The sequence below is a fragment of the Octodon degus genome, unplaced genomic scaffold (assembly GCF_000260255.1).
Source record: "Octodon degus isolate 3935 unplaced genomic scaffold, OctDeg1.0 scaffold00051, whole genome shotgun sequence".
Lineage (NCBI taxonomy): Eukaryota > Metazoa > Chordata > Mammalia > Rodentia > Octodontidae > Octodon > Octodon degus.
In genome coordinates, this window is record NW_004524627.1 from 11,110,209 (window position 1) to 11,135,151 (window position 24,943).

General features: G+C 36.6%; 1 protein-coding gene across 3 annotated transcripts in view; it reads left to right on the top strand.

The window, feature by feature from the left end:
• Nucleotides 1-24,943, top strand: part of Cdadc1 (cytidine and dCMP deaminase domain containing 1) — a 56,028-nt gene that overhangs the window by 15,860 nt on the left and 15,225 nt on the right. For all 3 annotated transcript variants that reach the window (XM_004633127.3, XM_023717257.1, XM_023717258.1), the window contains 5 exons: nucleotides 4,869-5,438; nucleotides 11,147-11,196; nucleotides 15,183-15,352; nucleotides 18,198-18,387; nucleotides 22,808-22,868. In XM_004633127.3, coding sequence (XP_004633184.2) covers nucleotides 4,869-5,438; nucleotides 11,147-11,196; nucleotides 15,183-15,352; nucleotides 18,198-18,387; nucleotides 22,808-22,868 — 1,041 coding nt within the window. The remainder of the gene's footprint in view (nucleotides 1-4,868; nucleotides 5,439-11,146; nucleotides 11,197-15,182; nucleotides 15,353-18,197; nucleotides 18,388-22,807; nucleotides 22,869-24,943) is intronic.

Consider the following 24,943-nt stretch of genomic DNA (forward strand, 5'->3'; position numbering starts at 1 on the left):
TATCTAAGTCTTACAAGTATTTATCACATTTGTATTGAGGTTCATGTGTTGAGCTACATATAAAACTTCAGGAGGAAGAGTTATGCCATAGAAGCTTCCTGCCCTGCAAAAAAACATTTCAAGCAGATACATATCTATGATAGTGACTTGATTCTGTAATTCCTAACAGATAAAATATCACAGTAGTGGCATATTATTTTTTCTTTTTCCCAATTTACCAGGTAGACTGGGCAGTCACATGTGTTCAGTGGACTTTCAAGTGCTATTACAGATAATATAGAGCCAATATAGAGATTTTTGACTAGGATGTAAGATTTTTTGCTGTTGTTACTGAGCTGGCACAGGAGAAACTTAGAAGTTGAGAGCTTGAGAGTTATTGTATTAGTCAGGGTATAAAATAGGATTCAGATTGATATAGAAAGGAAAGAATGTGAAATAACCAAAACAAAGAAGAGGAATGGATAAAAAATGGCTGTGTCTTACCCTAAGTTGCCCATGTTGAAGTATCTTAATCACCTTACAGCTAAGAATTAAAGTAGGGAATTTAGGTCACACTACTGCTTGGTATCTGTAAAGCATTTCATCCTAGCAAGAGAGGAAGTCAGGAAGATCAGGAAAGACCTAAAGTAGAATTGTATTTATGTTGTTGCTAGACCTATATGTAAATAAAATTGCCCTGTTATTTTAGGCTTATGTATTGTTTAGCTAAGTTGGGAAGAGGGTATAACTGAACCATGCTGTAGCTGAATTACTTGAGTTATAATCACTATTACCTCAGTTAACCAAAGCAAAAATTTCCTAGCACAGTAGTTCTCAAAGTATGTACTCCTGAGGGTTCATGCAGTAAACACTATTTTTGCTACAGTCATAGTAATGGTAACAAGACAATGATGAAGGGCTGCCCAAATAGCTCAAAGGATTAAAGTGCCCACAACCAGGCACAGGGACTATGGGTTTGATCCCTGAGCCTGCCATGCCAGCCCCCCCCCCTGGGGGGGGGCATGCAGAGCTGGCAATTGAGACTGGGCGTGGTGGCATGTACCTGTAATTCCAGCTCTTGGGTGGCTATAAGCAGGCAGATCACTATGAGTCCAATCTAGTAGTGAGACCCTGACAACCCTGTAGACCCTTTCCTAAAATGCAAAAAAGACAATGATGAGTAGACCACCAGAGCTGCAACATGAAACAAAGCAGTGGTACCAAACTACTGGCAGTCACTGTGCTCTGCACAGCACTTGGAGTAAAAAAAGAACAACAAAACAGTTTCATGTAAAAATGTCCTGGATGAAATAGTAAATCCTAATTCTTCAGTGTACATCTTTTGTTTTGTTTTGTTGAGACAGAATCTCACTATGAAATTCAGTCTGACCTGAGCTCACTATTTAGTCCATGTTGGAATAAACTGTCATGATTTAGATATTTGGTAGATATTCCCTCAGAAATGAAGGGGGCCTCTCATTTTCAGGAAAATAATTGGCAGTAGTTATTATTAGTGATAAAATTGGAGCTTTTAGAGAAAATATTGGAATATCTGAAAATCATTATGAGCTTGACAGCTTCCCAGTATTCTTTTTGTGAGATTGGTGGTGATATCAATGAATGGTGTTTTTTTTATACTGTAAAATCAGTGCATCATTGTTTTTCAAATGACCAATACATTATGCTACAATATTATGTGTGAGTTAAAAGAGCCATTTTAAATGTAAGACAAACCAGGGGACTTAAGCATTGCAGTACAACAAATTTGTTGATAGGGTTTCAGATTTCATATTGTAACCTGTAAGAAACTATCCTTTGCTGAATGCACAGTGTCAAAGAAGAATATTCACTATTATCTGTTCATATACTTTTCAGCTACACACCCATATGATCCAAAATACCTTTCAAATATGTCAGTGAAAACAACCTATTTCAGTAGATTTGAAAACAGAAGCAAATTTGAGAAATCTGTTCTTTTCTATTAAGCCAGTTATTAAAGCTATCTGTGAAAATGTAAAACAAAGCCATTCTTTCTTTTTTTGGGGAATAATTTCTTTTCATAAAGCTAAGTTTATATTACTGTAAAATTGGCTCCTTAATGTTATTTCAAATGATTAAATATTTTAACATTTTGTTTTAATTTTATACTGCAGTAAAATCAGCAGATATACTATACATGAAAGATATTTGTTGTCCCCAATAATTTTGAATTTAATAGTATAGGGCTTGTATGTACCTAAGTGGTAGAGCACTTGCTAAGCATGTCTTGAGTTCCATCCAAGCACTACAAAAGCAAAACCAAAGCAGTGTCTTTAGAAAAAAAGTAAACATATAAAAGAATCAAGATCAAAAACATCTTGGCACCTCTGCTGTAGCATTTGCCTTTTTTCTTGGATCAGGATTATTGGGAACAACTAAGATGCTTAGATAAAATGTTTACCATCACTACTGGTTAGAAATTAGAGAACTCAGCAGACAAAGGGAAACTCCACAGCCAGGCAATGCCTCACCTGAACTATGAGGCCTTCAAATCTACTTTGCAGCCCAACCTCAGTGAGTCACAAGTAGCAGGAAGTATAGGGAAATATGTATTTTTTTACCCTCGAAATTTAGTTCATATATTACAAGGGTGAGACACCCTGTGGTCTGTCTGTTTGTTCATTTCAGAGCATGATAATAAAGTTAAGGTGAAATTGCATGAAATCTAACAAAAAAATCTCTGTTGTAAACTAATTCAAAAATACCTGGATATTTATGTATAAGACATGTTTATTGTTGAGACTCCAATACTAATTAAAATATTTTTTCACTTATATTTCTCTTTTGACTTGTCTGTTCATACCTTTTTATCTTTCTTAAGGCATTATTGTTCAATTTTTATGTGTTAATGAATTAAAGTATTTTCTGTACATTAAAGATTACCAACTTTTCCTCTGTCACATTTATTGAAAAAAGTTTCTTGTTTTGTCTTTATTGTTGTAGGCTTCTAAAAAATAGTATTTAGCTGGGCATGGTGACCATAAACCTATAACCCTAGCACTCTTGTGTGCTAAGGCAGAAACTTGCAAATTTGAGCCCAGGATGGGCAACCTAGTGAGATCCTGTTTCAGAATAAGAAAGAAAGAGAGAAAGTGGGGGGGAAGGGAGGGAGGTAGGAAGGAAGGAAGGAAGGAAGGAAGGAAGGAAGGAAGGAAGGAAGGAAGACAAGAGAGACAGACACAAAGACAGAAAGAAAGAGCAAGCAGGAGGGCGGGCTAGGGGTGTAATGGCACAAAGGGCCTGGAGTAAATTCCCACTACTACGAAAAATAAAATAATAGTATTGCTCTGTCACAATGATTTCAGCCTCACATAACAATTTTTCATTTTGTGATTTCTTTGTAGACAGTTTTGATAAGTATAGAAGTATAATAATTTGTTTAGTAATTCCCCTGTTGGTCAGCTAGCTTTTTTAAAAAATAAAGAATACAGACTAGCTAGGCATAGTGATATACTCCAGTATTACCATGACTTTGGGAGTCAGAGGCAGGAGGATTGCAAGTTCATGCCCAGTGTGAGCAACTTGATGACTTAATAAGACCCTGTCTCAAATTTTTATTTTTTATTTTTTAAAGATCATGGGATTTAACTCAGTGGGAAGACCCTAGGTTCAATTCCCAGTCCCAACAGAGCAAAATCCTCAAGAATGTTAAAAAAAAAATTAAAAAATTATATATGAGTGTGTGTGTGTGTGTGTGTGTGTGTGTGTGTGTGTGTGGTGTGTGTGATTTTTCCCTCTCACTGTAGAATATTTCTTGGAATGGCTTTCTAGAAATATTTTGAGTTACAGACAGGAACATTTTTAATCCAAAGATGAATTATTACTTCAAAACTTTCTATCAAGTGTTGACTAACAATCTAACAGCAGCCATGGTGCCATGAAAGATACTGGTATACAGTTTTAATGCTAGGCTTTGGGACTACACATAAGGTCAGCGATTTCACAAATGCCTTCCCAGAGGTTGGTTAACTTTCTTTCTTTTTTTTTTTTAATAGCACATGGTTTCTTTTATTTATTTATTTATTTATTTATTTATTTATTTATTTATTTTTTTTTTTGGTGGAACCGGGGGATTGAAATCAGGCCCTTGCGCTTGCCAGGGAAGCGCTTATTCCACTGAGCCATCTCCCTCCCCCCCCCCTTAACTTTCTTGAAAAGGTCAGACAGTAAACATTTTAGGTTTTGCAGAACATAAAGTGGCTATGGGACCTATTCATATCTGCCATGCAAAGGTAGCTAAAGACTATGAAATTAGCCAGGCCTAGTGATGCATGCCTGTGATCCTGGGACTCTGGAGGCTGAAGCAGGAGGATCACTGTAAGTTCAAGTCAAACCTGGGCCATATAATGAGTTCAAGGCTAGCTTGTACTACATAGCAAGACCAGGCCTCAATAGGACTGACTGAATGGATGTGTCTGTGTTCTAATAAAACTTTATTTATGGACACTGAAGTTTGAATTTTTCATAATTTCAGGTGCAATGAGATATTTGTTGTTGTTGTTTTTCTAATTAATGAAAAATGGCGGGTTGGGGATATACTTTAGCCAGAGCACTTGCTTGACCTCCATGAGGCCCTAGGTTCAAGCCTCAGCACCACCAAAGTAAAACAATCCATTTTTGTTTGTTTGTTTTTGCATTACTGGGGAGCAATCCATTTTTGACCCAGGAGCTGTGCAAAAACTGGCAGTGGTCTGGGTTTGGCCCTATTGGTAGTTACTTAATTGTTAGATTGTATATGTGAGTTGATATTAGATGTTTCTTGTATTGGGGCCTCAATAACAGTAACAGTTATAACAGTAGGGTAGATTTATCAAGAAAACTAACATTACCTTTTCTACTTTTTATTTCAGCTGGAGTTAACCGAATTTCATACTGGCCTGCTGATCCAGAAATAAGCTTGCTTACTGAGGGTTCTAGTTCTGAAGATGCAAAATTAGATGCCAAAGCAGTAGAGAGATTGAAGTCAAACAGCCGGGCCCATGTGTGTGTCTTACTCCAGCCTTTGGTGTGTGATATGGTGCAGTTTGTAGAGGAGACTTCTTATAAATGTGACTTTATTCAAAAAATTACAAAAACAGTGCCAGATGCTAACACTGACTTTTATTCTGAATGCAAACAAGAAAGAATAAAAGAATATGAAGTGGTATTTTTGGTTTCAAATGAAGAAATGCATAAGCAAATACTGATGACAATAGGTCTGGAGAACCTGTGTGAAAATCCATACTTTAGCAATTTAAGGGAAAATATGAAAGACGTTATCCTACTTTTGGCCACAGTAGCCTCCAGTGTGCCCAGCTTTAAACACTTCGGATTCTACTGTAGCAATCCAGAACAGATTAATGAAATTCACAATCAAAGTTTGCCACAAGAAATTGCAAGGCACTGCATGGTTCAGGCCAGGTTATTGGCTTATCGAACTGGTGAGTTAAGTGCTTAGTCATAAAGTGAGACTGATTTGTTGGGTTGTATTTGTCTCAAGTAAAGTGGTGTTTGTGTATGTAAAATTCATTTAAAGTTTTGCTGCTAATACAATGTAGAGAAATTAGTAAGACCTTGTGTAATAAACTTTCTTTGAGCAGTTTTGGGTTTCCTAGTGGCCTTATATTCACCACTACATTTATAATTTAGAGCCAGATTATCTGAGTACTTTCTGCTTCCATTTATGTACTTCACTCTTCATTGAGCATTCCATTAAAAAATGGGATGAAAAGAAAAGTGAAAACTACAGTCATTTATTTCTTATTAACTTCTTAATATTTTGTATGTGTTCAATAAAAATTTTTGGAAATCATAAAATTAAAAATACAAATACAAAATAATTGAATATCAAAGTAAATGCATGTATGCAGAGTTTTCCAATTGCTGGTATGTCTTGATTAGTAAGTTGAGAAATCAAATATTTTTATTATATTAATTTGTACATGTGGAAAAGGAAAATATGTGGGATTCTTTATTGTGTAAAATATTGTATCTATGTTCTAATTTTGGAACATTATTTTTATATCTTACTAGGTGTAATTTTTTTCAAAGTAGAATCAACACTTTTTAACATTCAACCTTGAATAAGTAGAAAAAAATACAGGAAAGAATCATAGAGTAAGACTGTTATCCCAAAAAAGGAGAGGAAGATCAGAAAATCTTCATAAAGGTGCCACTGGTCTATAAACAGACAACAAAAACCTTCGAAGTCAGTAGACTGGAAGATCTCAACTGACAGGATCAACATGGAAATTTTAAAAGATTTGCAGTTCCCTGCCCAGAGCTATTTCACTGTGCCCTAGGCCTATGGTTTTTTAAGAAGTCCTGAAAGGAATTATGACCTTCAGGAGGGTTGATAATCACTCAGTTCTGTAAAGAGATGACCCCAAAATAATTGTATATGAGCCTAATTTAATGAAACAGTTATTTTTACAGTATTAGGGAGTAGACCAATGGTTTTTACAATGAGCTACATCTCTAGCCAGCCCCTTTTTTATTTTTTATTTATTTTTATGTATCTTAGTATAGGATCTCACTTCATAGATCAGGCTTGTAGTGATCCTCCTGTTCTCAGCCTCCCAGGCACTGGGATTACAAGCATGCATCACCACCACCATGCCCAGTCTCAATTGCTGGCTCAGCACACTCCAGGGGCGGAGCTGGCACAGCACTCTGGGTATCAAACCCCAGCCACTGTGCTCTGCCTTAGCAGGCTCATTAGTCTGCTGAGCTATCTGTCCATCCCATTATTTTTTTATTTTGAGATAGGGTCTTGCTAAGTCAGTAACTTGCCTGGGCTGAGTTAGCACTTGTGATCCTTCCTCTTCCACTTTCCACACTGCTGGGATCACAGGTGTGTGCCACCATGTCCTGCTCAGGTTTTTGTATCATTATTCTCTTTGCTAATATCAGCTTTGCAAAGAAATTTTCTAAAAACCAGAAAAGTGATCAGCTCTTACAACTACAATTCCTTATTTGTCTTGTGATCAGAATTCAGCAGAGTTCTGCTTATGTTCCAGCATAAGATGAGAGATGTGCATCTGCTGTTTCACTTGAGCTCAGTAACTTGATGCTCAGGGAACATTTCATCTTACCATCTGTGATTCAGTGTTTAGATTGCAGCATATATAGAAAAAAGTTTGCATAAGTATGTCTGAGTAGATCTACTATGTAAATTTTGGATTATAAATTTATCCACTATTACTCTGCAGAGTTTTGTACATAAAGCTATGCTTATGCTCTTGATAGGCAATTGTAGAGATTTTCCAAAGGTTATTTTTTTGACAGTGGATGATTTTTATTTGTTTGTTTGTTTATTTATTTATTTAGCTTGGAACTCCAATCCTGAATAAGATGCAATCAACTATTTGTATTCTGCTCTACTCTGAGCTCTTCAAGGGAAGAAACTATGTCCTCCTAATCATCACTTTATTGTTTGTTTGTTTTTGTTTTTAGCACTAATCAGTCTGTATTTAATTTTGTCTTTTTGAGACAGGGTTTTGCTGTGCAGTTTAGGCTGGCCTTGAACTCATTTTGTACCTCAGGCTGGCCTTGAACTCACAGTAGTCCTGCCTCAGCATCTTGAGTGCTGAGATTACAGGTGTGCACTACAAAACCCAGCTAATCAGTGTGTGTTCAGTGGAAATCTATACCAAAAGAGAAATGGTCCATAATTCTTAATCTAAAATACATGAGGCCAAATGAAAAGGATTCAGAATTTTACCTTCTATTTTAAGAATTTTACTTTCTATTTAAGAAGGTAATATGATGCATAAACTATATAGTACTCCTAGTGAAGTTTAGGACAAAACCTATAATTAAATGAATTAGAACATATGGGGTAAAATGTGTAAATATTTGTGCTAAACAGAATGCTTAATAAATACACATTTTTCCTTTTTTTTTTTTTTTTTTTCCTGTTTTGGTGGTGCTAAGGATCAAACCCAGAGCCTTGTATGTTAATACAAGTGCTTTACCTCTGAGCTGTGTTCTCAGCTCCTCCACAATTTTAATGTCACCTGTATCATTTTTAAAATTCACTGTGTGAACTTAGGTTTATTTTGGATTTCCAGTCTTTTCCTTTGATCTTCTCTACTTCTAGGTAAAGCCCATGTCATTATAATTAGAGATAGTATTAAAGCTTTAATATGCCAGAAAGGGAATGTTATGAATAACAGTATGAGTTGGGATTGGCTGTAAATAAGTACACTAAACTATTGAAAAAAGTTGATACAAAGGATTCCAAATAGACTTTGGACTTGTAATTCTTTATTGATAATAAAAATAATGAATGATAATTAAATAATAAATGATAATTGGACACTTACTACAATACCATGCTCAGAGCTAGAATATATATATTCTATATATATTCTATATATATTCTAGCTCAGAGCTAGAATATATATATATAGTTTAACACTGGAAAACAGCCAGATGGATAGCCTATGATATAATGTGCTTCCAGTTACTCAGGTTTTTAATTTTACACTGCAGTAGTATCTTGGTACACACTGTTAATTGGTTTCTGGAGACCAACTAACAAACATTGTTTTAGCTGGAGTAGGCAGCCAGTCAAGAGAGATGCAACACTGACAACCGGAATCCAGAAGTTTTGATGCAAAGGGTCTGAGCAAACACTGTTGTGACCACAAGATGAGGGGCTAAAATAGTCCTGTGTGTGCTCTGGAACCATGGTCTATGACTTTCACTCACCAGAGAGCCCAGGAACTGGCTCTGATCAGAAGTGACCATAAGCAAAGTGACTTTTTTCTTTCAAGTTGTACAGAGAAAACCCAGTGAGTAACCAGATTATGGAGAGCATTTTGTAAGAATTACAGATATAAAAAGATTTTGAGAAATGACTTGCTATCAGACTTGGGGCTAAGGTGAAATTGATTCTATTTCATGTGGATAAAAAAGTATTTCATGTGGATAAAAAGAATATTCTCTTGATGTAGCTAACCTTTGCTAAGCAGTAAGATGTCTGCTGATGCACAAATCACATCCTGACAAGGTTTAGCTTGTCCCCCAAAAAACAGGAAAAGTGACTCCTGAGACTAAAATCATAATACAAAAAATGTTTAGGGTTGGTGTAGGAAAGGGGACTCAACATGAACAATTTATATTTTAGTTTTTCATTTGTCCCTTTCTGATTTAGACACATGTTGAGTACAAGATTACTAAGGTTTTGGTTTTGTAGGCAAATACAGTTTAATGTTTATAATTTTTGCCACTTGCCTTAGAAATTGAGTATAAAGCCATTGAAGTGTATTCTTTTCCCTGCACTTTAAATTCTAAAGGTCTAGGAAAGAATAAAACTTTTACACCAAAATCTCTTTTCCTCCACACTACAGAAGGCAGTTGTCGAGTATACCCTGCCCCTCAATATCTCTTTCAGCTTCAGAACATAGCCCACAAGTAATGTTTCTTTGTCATTGTTCTCCTGCCCCACCCAGGTTGGGGACTGATGTTTCCCTCACCACCAGATATACAGCTTCTCATAGTACTTGGCACACCTGGGGCACTGGGTGAATGCAAATCTTTATTATGGAATTCTAAATGTCAAAGGGACAGGAGGAGGAAGAGGAAGAGGAGGAGGAGGAGGAGGAAGAAGAAAGGCAAATAGAAAGGCAAAAAGGGCATAGGGGACTAAATCTTAATTTCTGTGTTTTCTTATGTAGAAATGAAAATTTTAGCCACTTTAAGTAAAAAATAGTATATGAATGCTTTGTAGTATAGTATTGAAAGTCTGACCATACTTGAATGGGAGATGGAAAATTTCCTTACATTATCAGAACATTTTTTTTTTTTTTTTTTTGTCTTTCTGAAACAGGGTTTCACTATACAGTTCAGACTGGCCTTGAACTCACATTGAACTCACAATGACCCTCATATCTCAGCCTCCCAAATGCTAGGATTATAAGTATGTACCACCATGCCCAACAGAACTTTTAAAAAATTAACTTATTGATAGGTTTTTAATCCTAGTTTTTAAAACAATAGTGGCAAAAACTTTTACTAGAAAAATTTGTTTTTATATATGTTATCCTTTAATAGACTAATTTTTAGGAAATTGGAGGTAAAGGATAGTTTCACTTAATCCTTACCAGTATGAAAATGTCGTAGGGTAAGTTTACAGATAGAATGACTCTTCCTTTCTTTATGTAAATAGTAGAAAAGTTTACAGATGACTCTTCCTTTCTTTATGTAAATAGTAGAAAAAGTAGATCTTTAATAGGTAGAATTTTTATTTGTTTAAAAATTTTTCTGTTTCAGAATAATTGTTTTAAGAAGTATAGTCTTGTTGCAAACATTCTGGCTCTATGGAGACTAATCTTAGTCTAGAACTTCTGCCAGTTGATTTAGAAGCGAGCATGTTAGGAGACTAAGTGGCATTTTTTCCTTCTCACAAAGTTGAAGGTCATGGATAGGTCAGCATTTTATTCAAGTCAAAACTTCCTTCATGTACCTTTCAGCTATTGATGTAAAAGTATATAACACTTTATTTATATTAAAAGTTTGAACTTATTTCTTAGCAAGAACATTTCTATAAAATATATTTCTAAGATTAGAATATAAGAAATGATAGACAAATTTGATTGTTGCAAATGGTTATTAAACTAAATCGTTAGTTCAGAAATGTTTTAAGAAATTCAATTGCATCAGCTATTAGAAATACTTGTTTTAGATAGCCAGGCATGGTGGCATGCACTTCTAATCCTAGTATTTGAGAGACTGAGGCAAGAAGGTTGCTATGAGTTTGAGAACTACATAGTACTGTCTCAAAAGAAAAAAAACAACAAAAACCAAAATCCAAAGTAATCATTTGCAACTGACATGATAGTGGAAAATCAGTGAAGTTGTACTCAGTTCTGGTTACTACTTTGAATTTGTCTGACTGCCATTTAGTGGTCTTCACATGTACAGCATGAGTGACCCTATCTACTTATTTGGTTCCTAGCTCCTATATTCCATACTTAGAAGTATTTAAATCTTTCATGTAATGAATGAGGATATCAAGAATTGCTGCTACTTTTATAAAATATGTTTCAGTAAGTAGTGTGTTCTACATTTTGGGGAAAAATGCTTCTAAAACTAACTGATCATTCATTGATTTTTATACTCAGTTCAGTATCTTATTTTGCAGAGGATCATAAAACAGGAGTTGGAGCAGTCATTTGGGCAGAAGGGAAATCTGTAAGTATGAAAATAATTCTTTAAGTATTTAACCTGAATTTTGTTTAAATGTAATTAATTCTTCAATGCAGTGAATTTTTTTTTTTTTTTTTTTTTTGAAATGAGGTCTTGCTGTGTTGCCTAGGCTGGGGTGCAGATAAGTACAGTCAGGAGTATGCTAAAGGGGTATCCACAGCGCTAGATGACTGCTGTACCCTGCATCATTAGGGAGTGAGATGGTGACTGCTGCTAAGGTAATTAATCCTCCTGTGTGCACCTCCCAAGTAATTGGCACTACAGGTTCATGCTGCCAGGCCTAGCCATTCATTGTGCTGGTTTTTTTGTTTTTGTTTTGTGGAGCTGGGGATTGAACTCAGGCCTTTGTGCTTGCCAGGGAAGCACTTATCATTGTGCTGTTTTGAAGGATTTTTTTTTTTTAATTGCTCAGGATGCCTTAAGCTCATGTCTGGTAAGGCATGAGGATCTGGGGATTGAACCACAGAATCCTGAGCCTGACTGCTTTGCTTAAGCAGGTACTTAAACAACTGAACTAATGGGCAGGCCCCCACATTGTGCTTTTTTGGACTGTTAGAGTTTAATTTTTTTTATTGGTGCATTTGTTAAATTCTATAGACATTTGCTCATTTCTCCAACAGTTTGTTAGATAGATTCACCCATTTAGCAAACATTTATTAGACACCTATATGCACTGTGCCACGGTGAACATTAGAAATCTAAAGATCACACATTCTGCCTTTCATGGCCTCATATCTTATGAAAGAGAAGTAAAAGAAGGACTCATCTATAAGTGAAATTGTAATTAGTACTGTGAAAAGGTAGAAGAGGACCCCTGCTGTCCTTGGAAAATTGAGTGACATATTCTTGGCAGTGGTAGTGGGTTCCTAGTCTTGAAGAATGAGTAGGAGTTATCAGAGCAACTTAGGAAAATGAGAAGGATAATATTCTAAAGTAGAAAGTGAGAGAAAATATGGTAAATTACAGTGATGTAGCATACTGAGGTCTAGGGTCCTGTGTCCAGTAGAGTGGGCAAAAGTTGTACTGACCATGAAGGACATTGCAGAGCATGTAAAGAGTGGTCCATATCCTTTACGCAGTACACAACAGTGTACTGTCTCAGCCCTCACCAGTAGAAATTAAAGGCAAGCCACACACATGACTTTACATTTTCTAGGAGTGGTACTAAAGAAAATAGGTGTAGTAATATATAACTGACTAGAATATGAGCCTAAATTTTGCTTCAGAGCAAGTCTTTTGACTGTTTATTTCAGTGTGTTACAAGTTCTTCAAATTCAACCTTCCTAATAAATCAGGTAATCTCTTTTGCTAACCTGCTCCTTCAACAGTCACCGTCTCACTCTCTGATGCTGGACGATACAGGCAGTCGTCTATTGCTGTGGACCCTGCCTTCAGGATATTTCTTGATGTTACTTATCTGTATCCCAGCTGTTAACTCCTACCGGAGTCAGTTCCTCTGGCAGCAATTCTGTACTGGTCATTTGTGACACTCATCATAGTTAAAGCTGTGTCCAATGTCCAGACTCTTCACTGCTCCTGATAAACAGTTTGTGAAGACAGGATTCTGTTTTACAGCTGTATTATCAGCACCTCACACTGGTCTGGCCTTTGGTTTGTGCTTCTCTGAATGCTTAGCAGCTGGTTTAGGATCTGGTTCTTAACTTTGTGGAGAACTTGACATCAGGAGAGTGTGGTGGTACATTTCAGGCCAGCCTGTGCTGCATAGTGGTTTCAAGATCAGTTTGAACTATAAAGTGTGACTCTGTCTAATCAAAAAAAATAAGAAAACAGTGTAGGGAAGCTAGATGGTAAAGTGGGAAGACACATGGTCTTTAAAGAAAGCAACCTGGGCTTGAACCAGGCTATGTTCCTTAATAGCTTTGTGATCTTGAACAAATTAATCTCTCTTGGCCTCAGTTGCCTTATCTATAAAATGGGGATAATAATAGTGCCACTCTCTAAGTTACTTCAAGGATTGAATAAATAAAATAGTGCATATGGACTATATTGGAATATTTTTGCTGAATTCATGCACCTACAATATTTAAATGACAATGGAATACCCTTCTCTGACAAAACTAAACAAAAAGGGGGGATACAAATAAGCGACCATTTGGTATCTGTATATTCAAAATAGGATAGATATACAGCTGCATTCTCTTAATTCAATGAATAGAGAGATTTGTTCTAATAGTGTTTGTGGACAGGATATCATGTCTGCATCTTGAACAATGAATAACCACTAAGACAACAATATACAATGCATTAATTATTGAAACTGTGCTAGTAATTGGTTTTGAAACTGTCTCATTGCTATTTATTTCTTAATAAAATTATTTAAAAATGAATTATATAATAATGCATATGAACTTAGCATGATGTTTCACATTTGGTGAGTGCTAAAGAAAAGTTTATTAATGCAATAATATTTTACTCAAAAGTTTTGTTGGCAAATCACACAATTTTTTATTTAACACATTAAGTTATTACACTAATGAGTCTGTTGATATCAAACAGTTATACTTTATCATTTATAAAATGTCATCCTAATAGTTGATAATGCATTTATATTAATAATACATCATTAATAAAGAGAAGTAACAGAGCTACTGAAGTAAAAAGTTTTATGTATATAAATGTATGGCTCAATAAATATTGAAGAGTAAGGGAAAGTTTGTTTTTATTTTCTGACTGGATCATAATAGCATGTTTTCAGCTCAATAGCAAAGATTATCCAAGGGTCAGCCAGGCCTGCTGTGCCAGCCCCACTGGGTGTGGTGGCGCACGCCTGTAATCTAGCATTTGGGAGTCTGAAAACAGAGTATCGCTACAAGTCTGATCTGTGTAGTGAGACCCTGTAGACTCTGCACTAAATACAAAACAAACAAAGAATATCGAGATATTTTAAATTTTTCTGACTTGTTAACCAGTAGCCATCACTGAATATAAGAAATTAGCAGTCACTAAGTACATGCTATGTATATCAGTCTAGCATGTGACTTAAAGGGATAGAAAAAAGTATAAAATATTGTTTCTATTCTCTACAATTTTATAACCTATATGAAGAGAAATTAGGTAAGCAAATTTGTGAGTTAAGAAAGATAGTAATTTGATTAACTGCTAAAACTAAAGATAGCCTGGAAATTATAGAGAGTTGATTAGCTTCCTTAGAAATAAGATCTGACAAAGTGTCTCACTTTTCTAATTGTAGACAAAATACCGATGGCCAAAGTTAAGGGAGAAAAGGTTTATTTAGCTCACAGTTTGTAGAGGTTTTAGTCCATATCCAGCTGGGCCCAAGGCAGAGTGACTTGGCAGAGGGGCATTGCAAAGGAGAAACAGTTCATGGCAGCAGAAGATAGCAAAAGTAACGGGAGAAATAGGCAAACCTTTTCTGTCCCTTATGTTATATGCAGGCTACCTGCCCTCGGATGGGTATAGAACTCACACCCTTTATCCCAGCACTGGACTATGATTCAATCATAAACTCTAGATTCAGCCACCTCTGAAACCCCCTTCCTATGCCTGCATGAGGCTTTGCAGGGAGAACTAGACATAAACTATAACACAAGGCCACACTGCAGTACAAGGATCTAGTATTATATTTTTTGATGGTTCAGTTTGTCATAGGAATAGAATCAATATTCATTATACAAATTATGACAGCAAGATTAAAAATACATTGCACCCAGGCATGGAGGCATTCACTTATATCCCAGCTACTTGGGAGACTGAGGCAGGAGGATCACAAGTTTCAGATGAGCCTTAGTTTGAGAAGAAACAATTTAGTGAGACCCTGTTTCAAGATTAAAAAGAAAAAGTGGGGAGAAGCTAGGGATATAACTTGGTAGAATACTTGCCTAGCATATATAAGTTCATGTTCACTCCCAGCACCACCCTTTGCCCCTAAAAACTATGAAGTGCTTTTCAGAGTATTGACACTAACTGTAGTGGTCTGCTCACTTTTGTAGAGAAGTTGTGATGGAACCGGTGCTATGTACTTCATAGGATGTGGCTACAATGCCTTTCCTGTCGGATCTGAGTATGCGGACTTCCCTCATATGGATGATAAGCAGAAAGACAGAGAAATAAGGAAGTTCAGATACATTGTACATGCAGAACAGAATGCCTTGACATTTAGGTATGGTTTTTATATATATTTTCTTCAAGATGTAGCAAAGGTTAGTTGAAATTAGTTTTCTTGTTGTTGTAATTTATTTCCTTTTTTCAAACTCCAAGAAATACTGTTTTCAGAAGTATAATTTTGGCAAAATTTGGATCTGAGGCCATTGTCACAGCTTCTCTAAGGTCTTTTAACACATTGAGCAAAGCTTTTTATTTTTCTTCCTTCTCTCTCCAATATGAAATTACTGAAAGATTTTCCATAGGATCTTCTTCATTCTCTCATACATTTGGAAGTTAATATTACCTTCCTTTTCTAAATCTAGAGCACATGTATTTATGAATATCAGGTTTTATTATGAATCAAATTGCTTCAAAAGAGCTTTTGTTATAACTGGTAGTACCTCCTACTAATACTAATTTAGGTCACTTCTCAGCATGTACCATTCAAAAGTGAGGTCAGAGGATTAAAAAACCAAGTAAAGGGCACCAGCCAAATAGATCAGCATATTAAAGCTCCTGCTTAGGCAGAGCACTGAGGCTGTGGTTAGAGGCTGTGGTTAGATGAAGCATGCTGTGCTGCCCCCGCCCTCCAGGGCAAGACAATGATTGAGACTGGGATTGGTGGAGTGAGCCTATAATCCCAGCTCTTTGGGAGGCTGAACAGAGGCGGATCACTAACAGTCGATCTGAGTCCAATCTACATAATGAGACCCTGAGACCCTATAGACCCTTACTTAAAAAAAAAAAAAAGTAAGACATGGCTTCTGTTCTTAGGGCCCTTCTGATACAATAAGGTCATAGATTGCATCTGCCTAACAAGTGTATTCTAAGGGAGAGGTGAGTACCACGTGCTGAGGACCTTCAGAGGTGCTGTGGCCAAAAGAGGGAATGTAAGGGAAAACTGTATGGAGAACTGGCATTTGAACTGAACTTTTTTTTTTCATTTTATTTATTTATTTATTAAGTGATATAGAATTTTACTTATAATAATATGAATTTCATGGTATTTGTTGTAATTCACAGTGTAGTCTTCCAACTAATTGTTCATATTAACAGGTATATGCATGCAAAATTGTACAATGAAAGAAATATATAAGAAATTAAGGGACTGGGGAAATGGCTCAGTGAAATAAGCGCTTCCCTGGCAAGTGCAAGGGCCTGAGCTCAATCCTCGGTTCCACCCAAAAAAAAAAAAAAAAGAAAAAAAAAAGAAATTAAGAAAAGAAAAAGCACAAACAATTGAAAAAAGGAGAAAAAACAAATTAAGCATCAATTGCTCCTTTCCGTAGTCCAGCAGAAATCCACAGTACAGTTGTCCAAACCATTCTTCTTACATACCAGGAAAGATTTCCTTCCCTACTCCCTCTTTAGTCCTCCTCAACTCAGTAATTTCTTCCTTTTGAATAGGTTGATTCTTTTTTCCTAATATGTATTATAGCCTTAAGATTTTAGTTTTTCTTTGAGGTTGAACTGAACTTTAAAGTCTTGCTAGCATTGTGGCAAGTGGAGATGTTCGTTGAAGGGAAGACCGTTCTTGCTTTGAACATAAGCTGTAGTCCAAAGGTAGGAATATACCTTGCGTGTTGGAAGCATGTGTATCCCAGTAAGCTGGAACATGGACACATGGTACCTACAGCTAACTTGGATAGGCTAGGACTACACAGTAGAGGACTTTGATGTGGATTCCATGCAGTTGGCAGTGGGGAAATGGAGTTGCACTGATAGTCATATTCGTAGATTGCTTAGGTAGTAGGTGTATTGTTTGAACAAAGTAGATGTGTAAAATTCTGATGCTCTAGTACACATGGACAGAAATGAGATCTCAACTAGAGAGATGCGTATGGAAGGTAGAGAACTAAAGATAGCTGGTGCAGATCACAGAACCTGGAATTTTAATCCTTGAATCCTCAAATGAGAGCCTTCCTTAGTCCTAAACTACTGCCAACATGCAAAATTTCTCTAAAAGTCCCATCTTTTATCCTTCTCCTCATTGCAAGTTACCTTGCTTCATTTTGTACAGAAGTATGAGTATGTCACATATGTTAAATAAAATTCTATAGTAAGGAAAGATAAATATAAATCAAAGTAGAGATTTATTATTAATTTACTACTTTAATCGTCTTTAAATGTCCTATAGGTACCAATTATAGCTATGTCTCTTGACTGCAATGATGATTTAATGTCCTAGTCAGACATGGTTAGCTCCCAAGAAACTTTAACCCCAATTTTGTAGTGTTGTAGAGAAATGTGTATTTACAAATCATTGCCTCCCCCGACTGGTAACTGAGTCCAGCAAGCATGCTAAGCAAACATACTAAGCAAGCACTCTACTAGAGAGCTACATCCCCAGCCCTTTTAAAACATTTTTAAAAGTTTGAAACATAGTCCTGCTAAATTGTCCATGCTATCCTTAAATGTGTGATCCTCCTGCCTCAGCCTCCCAGGTATCTAGGATTATAGGCATGCAACACTATGCCAGGCTATATCCAACACTATGTCCCCTCCCCTTCCCTCTCTCCTTTTTTCTTCCTCTACTTTTCCTCTCTTCTCCCTTTCTGCCTCCCACTGTTCTCTGTCTCTTTGTTAGTGTTTACTTTGGAATGTGATATTGAACATAACTGCTGTAATGCCAATGCTTTTGAATCAATAAATGAATTTTAGTTATAATAATTGCCATTTTTGCATATTTTGAAATTCACTAATCCAGCGAGAAAAGGTCTGATGATTATTTATATGTTGTAAATTTATAATTTATATGTTGTAAATCTGTTCAAAGAGCTTAAATTTAACTCATGACAATTACTCTGAAATAACTTACCCTTACAGTGACTAATTTTGGAATATTTTGTAAATTTTTATAGATGTCAAGAAATAAAGCCAGAAGAAAGAAGTATGATTTTTGTGACCAAGTGCCCATGTGATGAATGTGTACCTTTAATTAAAGGTGCAGGCATAAAGCAAATCTATGCAGGGGATGTAGATGTTGGAAAAAAGAAAGCAGACATCTCTTACATGAGGTTTGGTGAACTTGAAGGTGTTGGCAAGTTTACAGTAAGTAGATGCGTTTTTTCTAATTGTACTTCCTATAATGTTGTTTAGCATCCAGTCACATATTATAAATTAGTGGTTTTTACCCTTTTAAAGAATTTCAGCAAACTATTATTGAATTTATTTGTATTTGCAAACACTTACCTGACTAAATGTTCAGCTAAGGATCTCTGCCTTACCAATTTTAGGTCTTGTAGAGCTGTGCATCAACTTTGCATATCTTGAGCCGGTGGATTCTTTGGTGCTATCTGGTGATTGATAATAAAACAAGCTCTGATCCACCAGTTTTTCCTTACTTTCCATTTTGGCTTAGAAAGTAGAGGCAAAAATAGTTTAAGATCATCCAAAATATGGGAACACCCACATAGATACATACACACACACACACACACACACACACACTTATAAAAAAATCAGCCTCATATCCATCAACTTCAAAATCTTAGAACATGGTAATATGTATAGATCTTTATGCCAGATTAGCACAAATGGCCCCTAGTATAATTTCTTTTCTTAAAATTTTTTATTCATTTTAATGAGGAAAAAATACCAATGAAACAGTTTCAAAACAGGGTTAGTAGGACAGTTACAATGACTAATATGTTGCATATTGTTGTCTTCATAGTAGTTATCCAGAGGACAAGATGCAGACATGATATCTTGTCTAAACAATATAAATACAAAGCTTGCTTCTCATTGAACTAATAGAAGGTAGCTGTATATCCTAACTACTTTGTATATACATGTATTTTTTTTCACTATAATATGGTCCTTTGTTTTTTTTTTTTTTTAAATATTTATTTATTTTTATTTATTACATTTATTTATTGTGTGTGTGTGTGGCCAGCTCAGCCCACCAGGGGGCGGGGCTGGCTGGCATGTGGTGCTGGGGATCGAACCGTGGTCCCTGTGCTTCGCCAAGCTTGATTCAAGTAGGTGCTTTAGACCACTGAGCCATCTCTCCAGCCCCCTAATATGGTCCTTTGTTTTTATCCCTTTTTTGTTTTGTTTTGTCAGAGATGGGTGTTCTGTTGTTAGAGAAGCTATATTTGGAGAAATCTTTAAAGGATCTTTTCATACTTGATGCCAGTTCAAATATTGTGGGTACTTGAATTCAGCAAAATAACCCAATATAGTCCAATAGTCCATAATAGTAGTAGGTTATCAGCAGAACTGGCAACCAATTTCTAATAAAGTCCTTCTTCCTAACTGAAACCTTCTGAGAAACAACTTCGTTACACTCCTACCAGCATTCTAGTCTTACAACTTCTAAAATCTCAAGCAGAATCATCATCATCCTACTGTGCTTATAGCATTGTAGGGCTTCTTCAAACCTTTCCAATTCCTCCTGCAACCAGTTTTATATTGTCAGGTGTAGTCACAGCAATAACTCCACATCTCTGGTACCAATTTTCTGTGTTTGCTCATCTCTGAGACACAAAACCCAGCTCTCATAATTTTAAAAAAAGTGAGATATAATTTGGCTCATGGTTTTAGGAGATTCACTACATGGTCAGCTGGCAGAAACATCATGTTGGAAGAGTATAACAAAACAAAACTGTTTAATTTTTGGTGGCTAGTAAGCAGAGAAGGGAAAAGTTTGTGTGAGAAAAGAGGACATAGATAGATCTCCATGACCCACCCAGACACCCCAGAAGTGTGCGCTGCTAATCCTCTGGGAAGCTCTTAAGTCAATCAAGTTGGTAACCCACCTTCCACCTTTTTTTTCCCCAGAAGTGTGCGCTGCTAATCCTCTGGGAAGCTCTTAAGTCAATCAAGTTGGTAACCTACTTTCCACCTTTTTTTCCTCTATTCTTGTGAAGATTAGTTCTTAGTTCCCTTTTCTATCATCTTGTCTGGCTTGAAATAATATATACAGTACATGGTTAGCTAAATGCCTTGTTTTATAAATACCAGTAATTAACCTAAATTAGTATTTGCTCTTACCAGCATAGGAGAGTCAATAAATTTGATACTTGCTTTTAATATTAAATTGAATTGAAATTTATGTTGCTTGAAAAGTTTTTGCTTTACTTTTTATTTGTAAACTATAAACCTTCAGATACATGATCCAGTCCTATCCTTGAGATAAATTGTGTTGTCAAAAACTAGGTTAGATTTGGGCAACACTGCTTTAAAGACTAAGTCTTATCAGTATATATCCATGTGCAATTATTCAGAAATATATAGATTGTTCTGTATTAGGTTGTATTTTTTGAAATTATGAGCACAATTATGAACATAATTATGAATATTATGGTTGTAGAATAGGAAAACAAAAATAATTTTCATTATCCCATAACTCATAGATACTATTAATATGTTGCTGTATTTCTATATTCAAAAATTACTTTTAGTAATAATACAATATCCCAGCACATGGACTTAATTTACTTAATCATTTCCCTATTATTGGATCTCTAGATTGTTTCTAAGTTTTTCATTAGAAAGTAACATTTTTTTAGTTCTGGGGATCAAGCTCAGGACCTTGCACTTGGCAGGCAGGCACTTATGCTGCTGAACTATCTCCCTAGCCCTAGAAAATAACTTTTTATAAATATTTTTTAAGTTATTTTTGAATTCAGCCAATTTTGAAAAAACTATGGCTGCATGAAGCTTTGGGGGACCATCTAGACACAAGCCATAACACATGAGTATGCACATAGCACTGTTGTATGATACTTTTAACTTTTGGGAAGATATCTAGAAGGAGCATAGTTGGGTCAAATGTAACCTGTAGTTTTGGTTTTTTAAGGGCTGGCGAGATAGCTCGGCAGACTAAACACCTGCTTAGGCAAGCACAGGGATGAGGGTTCAATTCTGGCACCATATGCTATGCCTGCTCCACCTCCAGGTGCACTGAGCCAGCCACCAAGTCTGGGCATGGTGGTGCATGCCTGTAATTTCAGTGCTGGGGAGGCTGAAAGCACGAGAATCACTGTGAGTTCGAACTGTAAAGTGAGACCCAGTATCAAATACAAAAAAAAAAAAAGAAAGAAATATGCAAACTGGTTTCCATACTGGTTTCCATAGTGATTATATCAGTTTTCATTCCTACCAACAGTAGAAAAGGGTTCCTTTTTCACACCATTTGTTATTGGTTGATTTCTTGATGACTATTTTTAAATGTAAAGTTGAAATCATTTGTTCTTATTTTCTCTGTTCAAATGAATAGATTTTAGTGGTGCAGTATGTTTCAAAACATACAATACTTCTTTTTATTTTTATTATTTTTATTCTTTTTTTTTTTTTTTTTGGTGGAACCAGGGATTGAACTCAGACCCTTGCACTTGCCAAGGAAACACTTATTCCACTGAGCCATCTCCCCAGCTCCAAAACTTCTTTTTAAAAGAAAATTTCTAATATAACTTCCCATCCCTTGTTAGTCTTTTCTTGGTACTAATCCTAGCCATACCATTTCTAAAAGTGGCCACAAGTCTAAGGGTTTCTGTGCATGGTACAATATTTGTCATGTTATTTCATTCCACCTCAAGATGTTAACTAGTTAATCTGATGAAATAATTGATGTTTATGGAAGAAACTCACAGCTTATTAGTGCTTAATTGTGTCTTTCTGGAGACAGTGGCTCTCTAGAGCTTTTTTTGTCAAGTCATTAGTGATTCAGATAAAGATTTCAACCAGGTAAGAAAGGAAGGAAAAGCTGTACTAGGAATACTGAGGACACCCTTCCCCGACCCCACTCCAGTCCTCAGATGCCCATTCCTTTGAGAGTTTGAGTTGGAATACTGTAACCATAAGAAATGTATGCTGTGTGGCAGATGATATGATAGGTAATATTATATAAAGTCATATGGCATAAATGAGTTTTCTGTAATCATATTAAATAGTAAGATAATATTTGTCATCTTTTTATTCCTTAATACCAAGGCCTTCTTCAGCTATTATAACATTTGATAGAACCTACAGATAGGCTATAATGTTTTAAAAATACTGTCGTATTAGGCATGGACAAGCCCAGGTTCTGGTTCCATCACTGTCTTGTGTGTAACCAGGAACAGATCACTGCAGGTCTCTAAACCTTCCATTTTCTTAACCATGAAATGAATATAGGGCAGGAGAGATAACTCAGTAGAATAAGCTCTTGCCTGGCAAGCATAAGGGCCTGAGTTCAATCCCCAGTTCACCAAAAAAAAAAAAAAAAAAAAAAAAAAGAAAGAAAGAAAGAAATGAATGTAAAGAATCATTGATCAGTACTTCTATAAGGAGAATATTGATTTTGATCCCAGAAGCCACACCACTCAGGATCATTCAGGGTGGCATTCTTACAGCATTGTTGATATGGACATGATATCTCCATTTTCTTATATTGTTTAAAGATGTTTTGATATTTAAAGGCAAAATGCTGAAGTGCTATTCATGAATCATTAAAATATATAAATAAAATATTTGTACTCTCTTACAGTGGCAGCTGAATCCATCTGAAGTTTATGGTTTTGAAAAAAATGATCCTGAAAGGAGAGACAGTAAGTATTTATAAGTCCCAAATGTAGATTAATTTTGTTGCTGAGAAAAATAGATGTGAATGTTAAAGATCAGATGATATAAATTGCTGTGTTAATAGATGGAGCATATTCTTTTTACAGGTTAGATTTGTGCCTATTTGTGAATGTTTGTTTACCTACTATATGCAAGGTACTATGAAAGTGCTAGTAATTCTGTTAAATCTGCAGTTTAATCCAAATGATTGTGTACAAATTGAATTTATAAGTAAAAGTTTTTATGAATAAGTAAACAACAATACTCTTCTATGCAAAAACAGTCTGAGAAAAAATATACATATTCTTGTAGAATAAAGCCACATATAGTTAGGTTTATCAGAGAATAGAAACATGGGTATTTTAATATTCTAAGAATAATCAAGTCCTAGCCCAGGTCCGGTGAGTGTGTGGGAGAGCTTCCTGCTACCCTGCGCCGGCAGGACCTATTACTGGTCCCAGCCCAGGCTCAGCATGGGTGAGACCCTCTTCCACCTTCTTGGGACGCCCCTCACCACTCCGCAGCACCTCCCCCACCCCACCCGCCCAGTAGGAATTTCTGCCATGTTCCGGGAACCCCCAAACCCAGTCCTAGCCCAGGCCCAGTGAGTGTGTGGGAGAGCTTCCCCTACCCTGCTCACGCAGGACATACTACTGGTTCCAGCCCAGGTGCAGCCTGGGTGAGACCCTCTTCCACCCCCTTGGGATGCCCCCGACCACTCCGCAAAACCTCCCCCACGCCGTCCGCCGAGTAGGAATTTCTGCTGCATTCCCGGAACCCCCAGACCCAGTCCTAGCCCAGGTCCCATGAGTGTGTGGGAGAGCTTCCAGCTACCCTGCACGGGCGGGACCTATTACTGGTCCCAGCCCAGGTGCAGCAAGGGTGAGACCCTCTTCCACCCCCTTGGGACACCCCACACCACTCCACAAAACCTCCCCCACCCCGCCCACTGAGTAGGAATTTCTGCCCCATTTCTGGAATCCCCAGACACAGTCCTGGCCCAGGCCCAGTGAGTGTGTGGGAGAGCTACCTATCCCCCCTACTCCACCTTGTCCCCTCCATGCTCAGCTCAGGCCTGGCATACAGGCCTGGGGTGAAACCCTGCAGCTGAAATCCTTGCAGAGAGTGTAGAGGATAGAACCACCCAGCTAGTCCAGGAGCTGAAAATCTGACCAGAGGGGCACAACAGGTTCACCCTCAAGGGCAGCAGCGGGAAGGAGCTGAGCACAGCAGCCAGACCAAGCCAGGCACAGCTGGATAAATCCAAACTTTGTAGATCTGCACCTGAACTTCAGTACGTGCTAAGGTTAAAACTACAACGAAGATCTACAACAAAATTGAGATGACAGTGCTACACAAAATGACGAGAAGGAACAAAATGCAACCTCAGAACCAAGGTCACCCATAACAAGTGCAGAGGACACTAACACAGAACAAATTGGGAATCACACAGTTGAAACAATGAATCAATGGCTTCTGAAATAAAAAAAACAGCTGAAGAAAGGTATAGAGGAACTCAGATTGGAAATAAAAAAAGAAATCCCTGAATTAATAACATCTGCAGTAAAGAATCAAATGCAGAAACATATGGAAGAAACCCAATGCCCACCCAGAACAAGTGAGGAAGACACTAGCTCGGTTCAAATGCATGAATTAATAGGGTCGATAGTAAATAAGCAACAGCAGAAAATTATAAAGGAACTCAGAGCACAGTTCTTTTCTGAAATAAAAAAAGAATTGTCAGAACTCATAGCATCTGAAGTGAAGAAGCAACTGCAGAAACACAGGGAGAAACCCAATCTGAAAAAAAACACTGCAGTAAAAGAATTTGTAACTGCTTCTAAAGAAGACATTGATAAAAAAAAAAATAGAGGAGATTAGAAAAAAAGATGGATTCCTTGAATGAGCAATACAGGAAAGAATTAGATCGCATGAAGCAGAGTCAAAGAGATATAGAGCAAATTAAAATCTCAATCACAAGCTTGCAAAACTGTTTAAGTGAAAGTGAAGACAGAGTTTCAGATCTTGAAGATGCTGGTGAAGCTAGTGAAAAGGTAAGAAA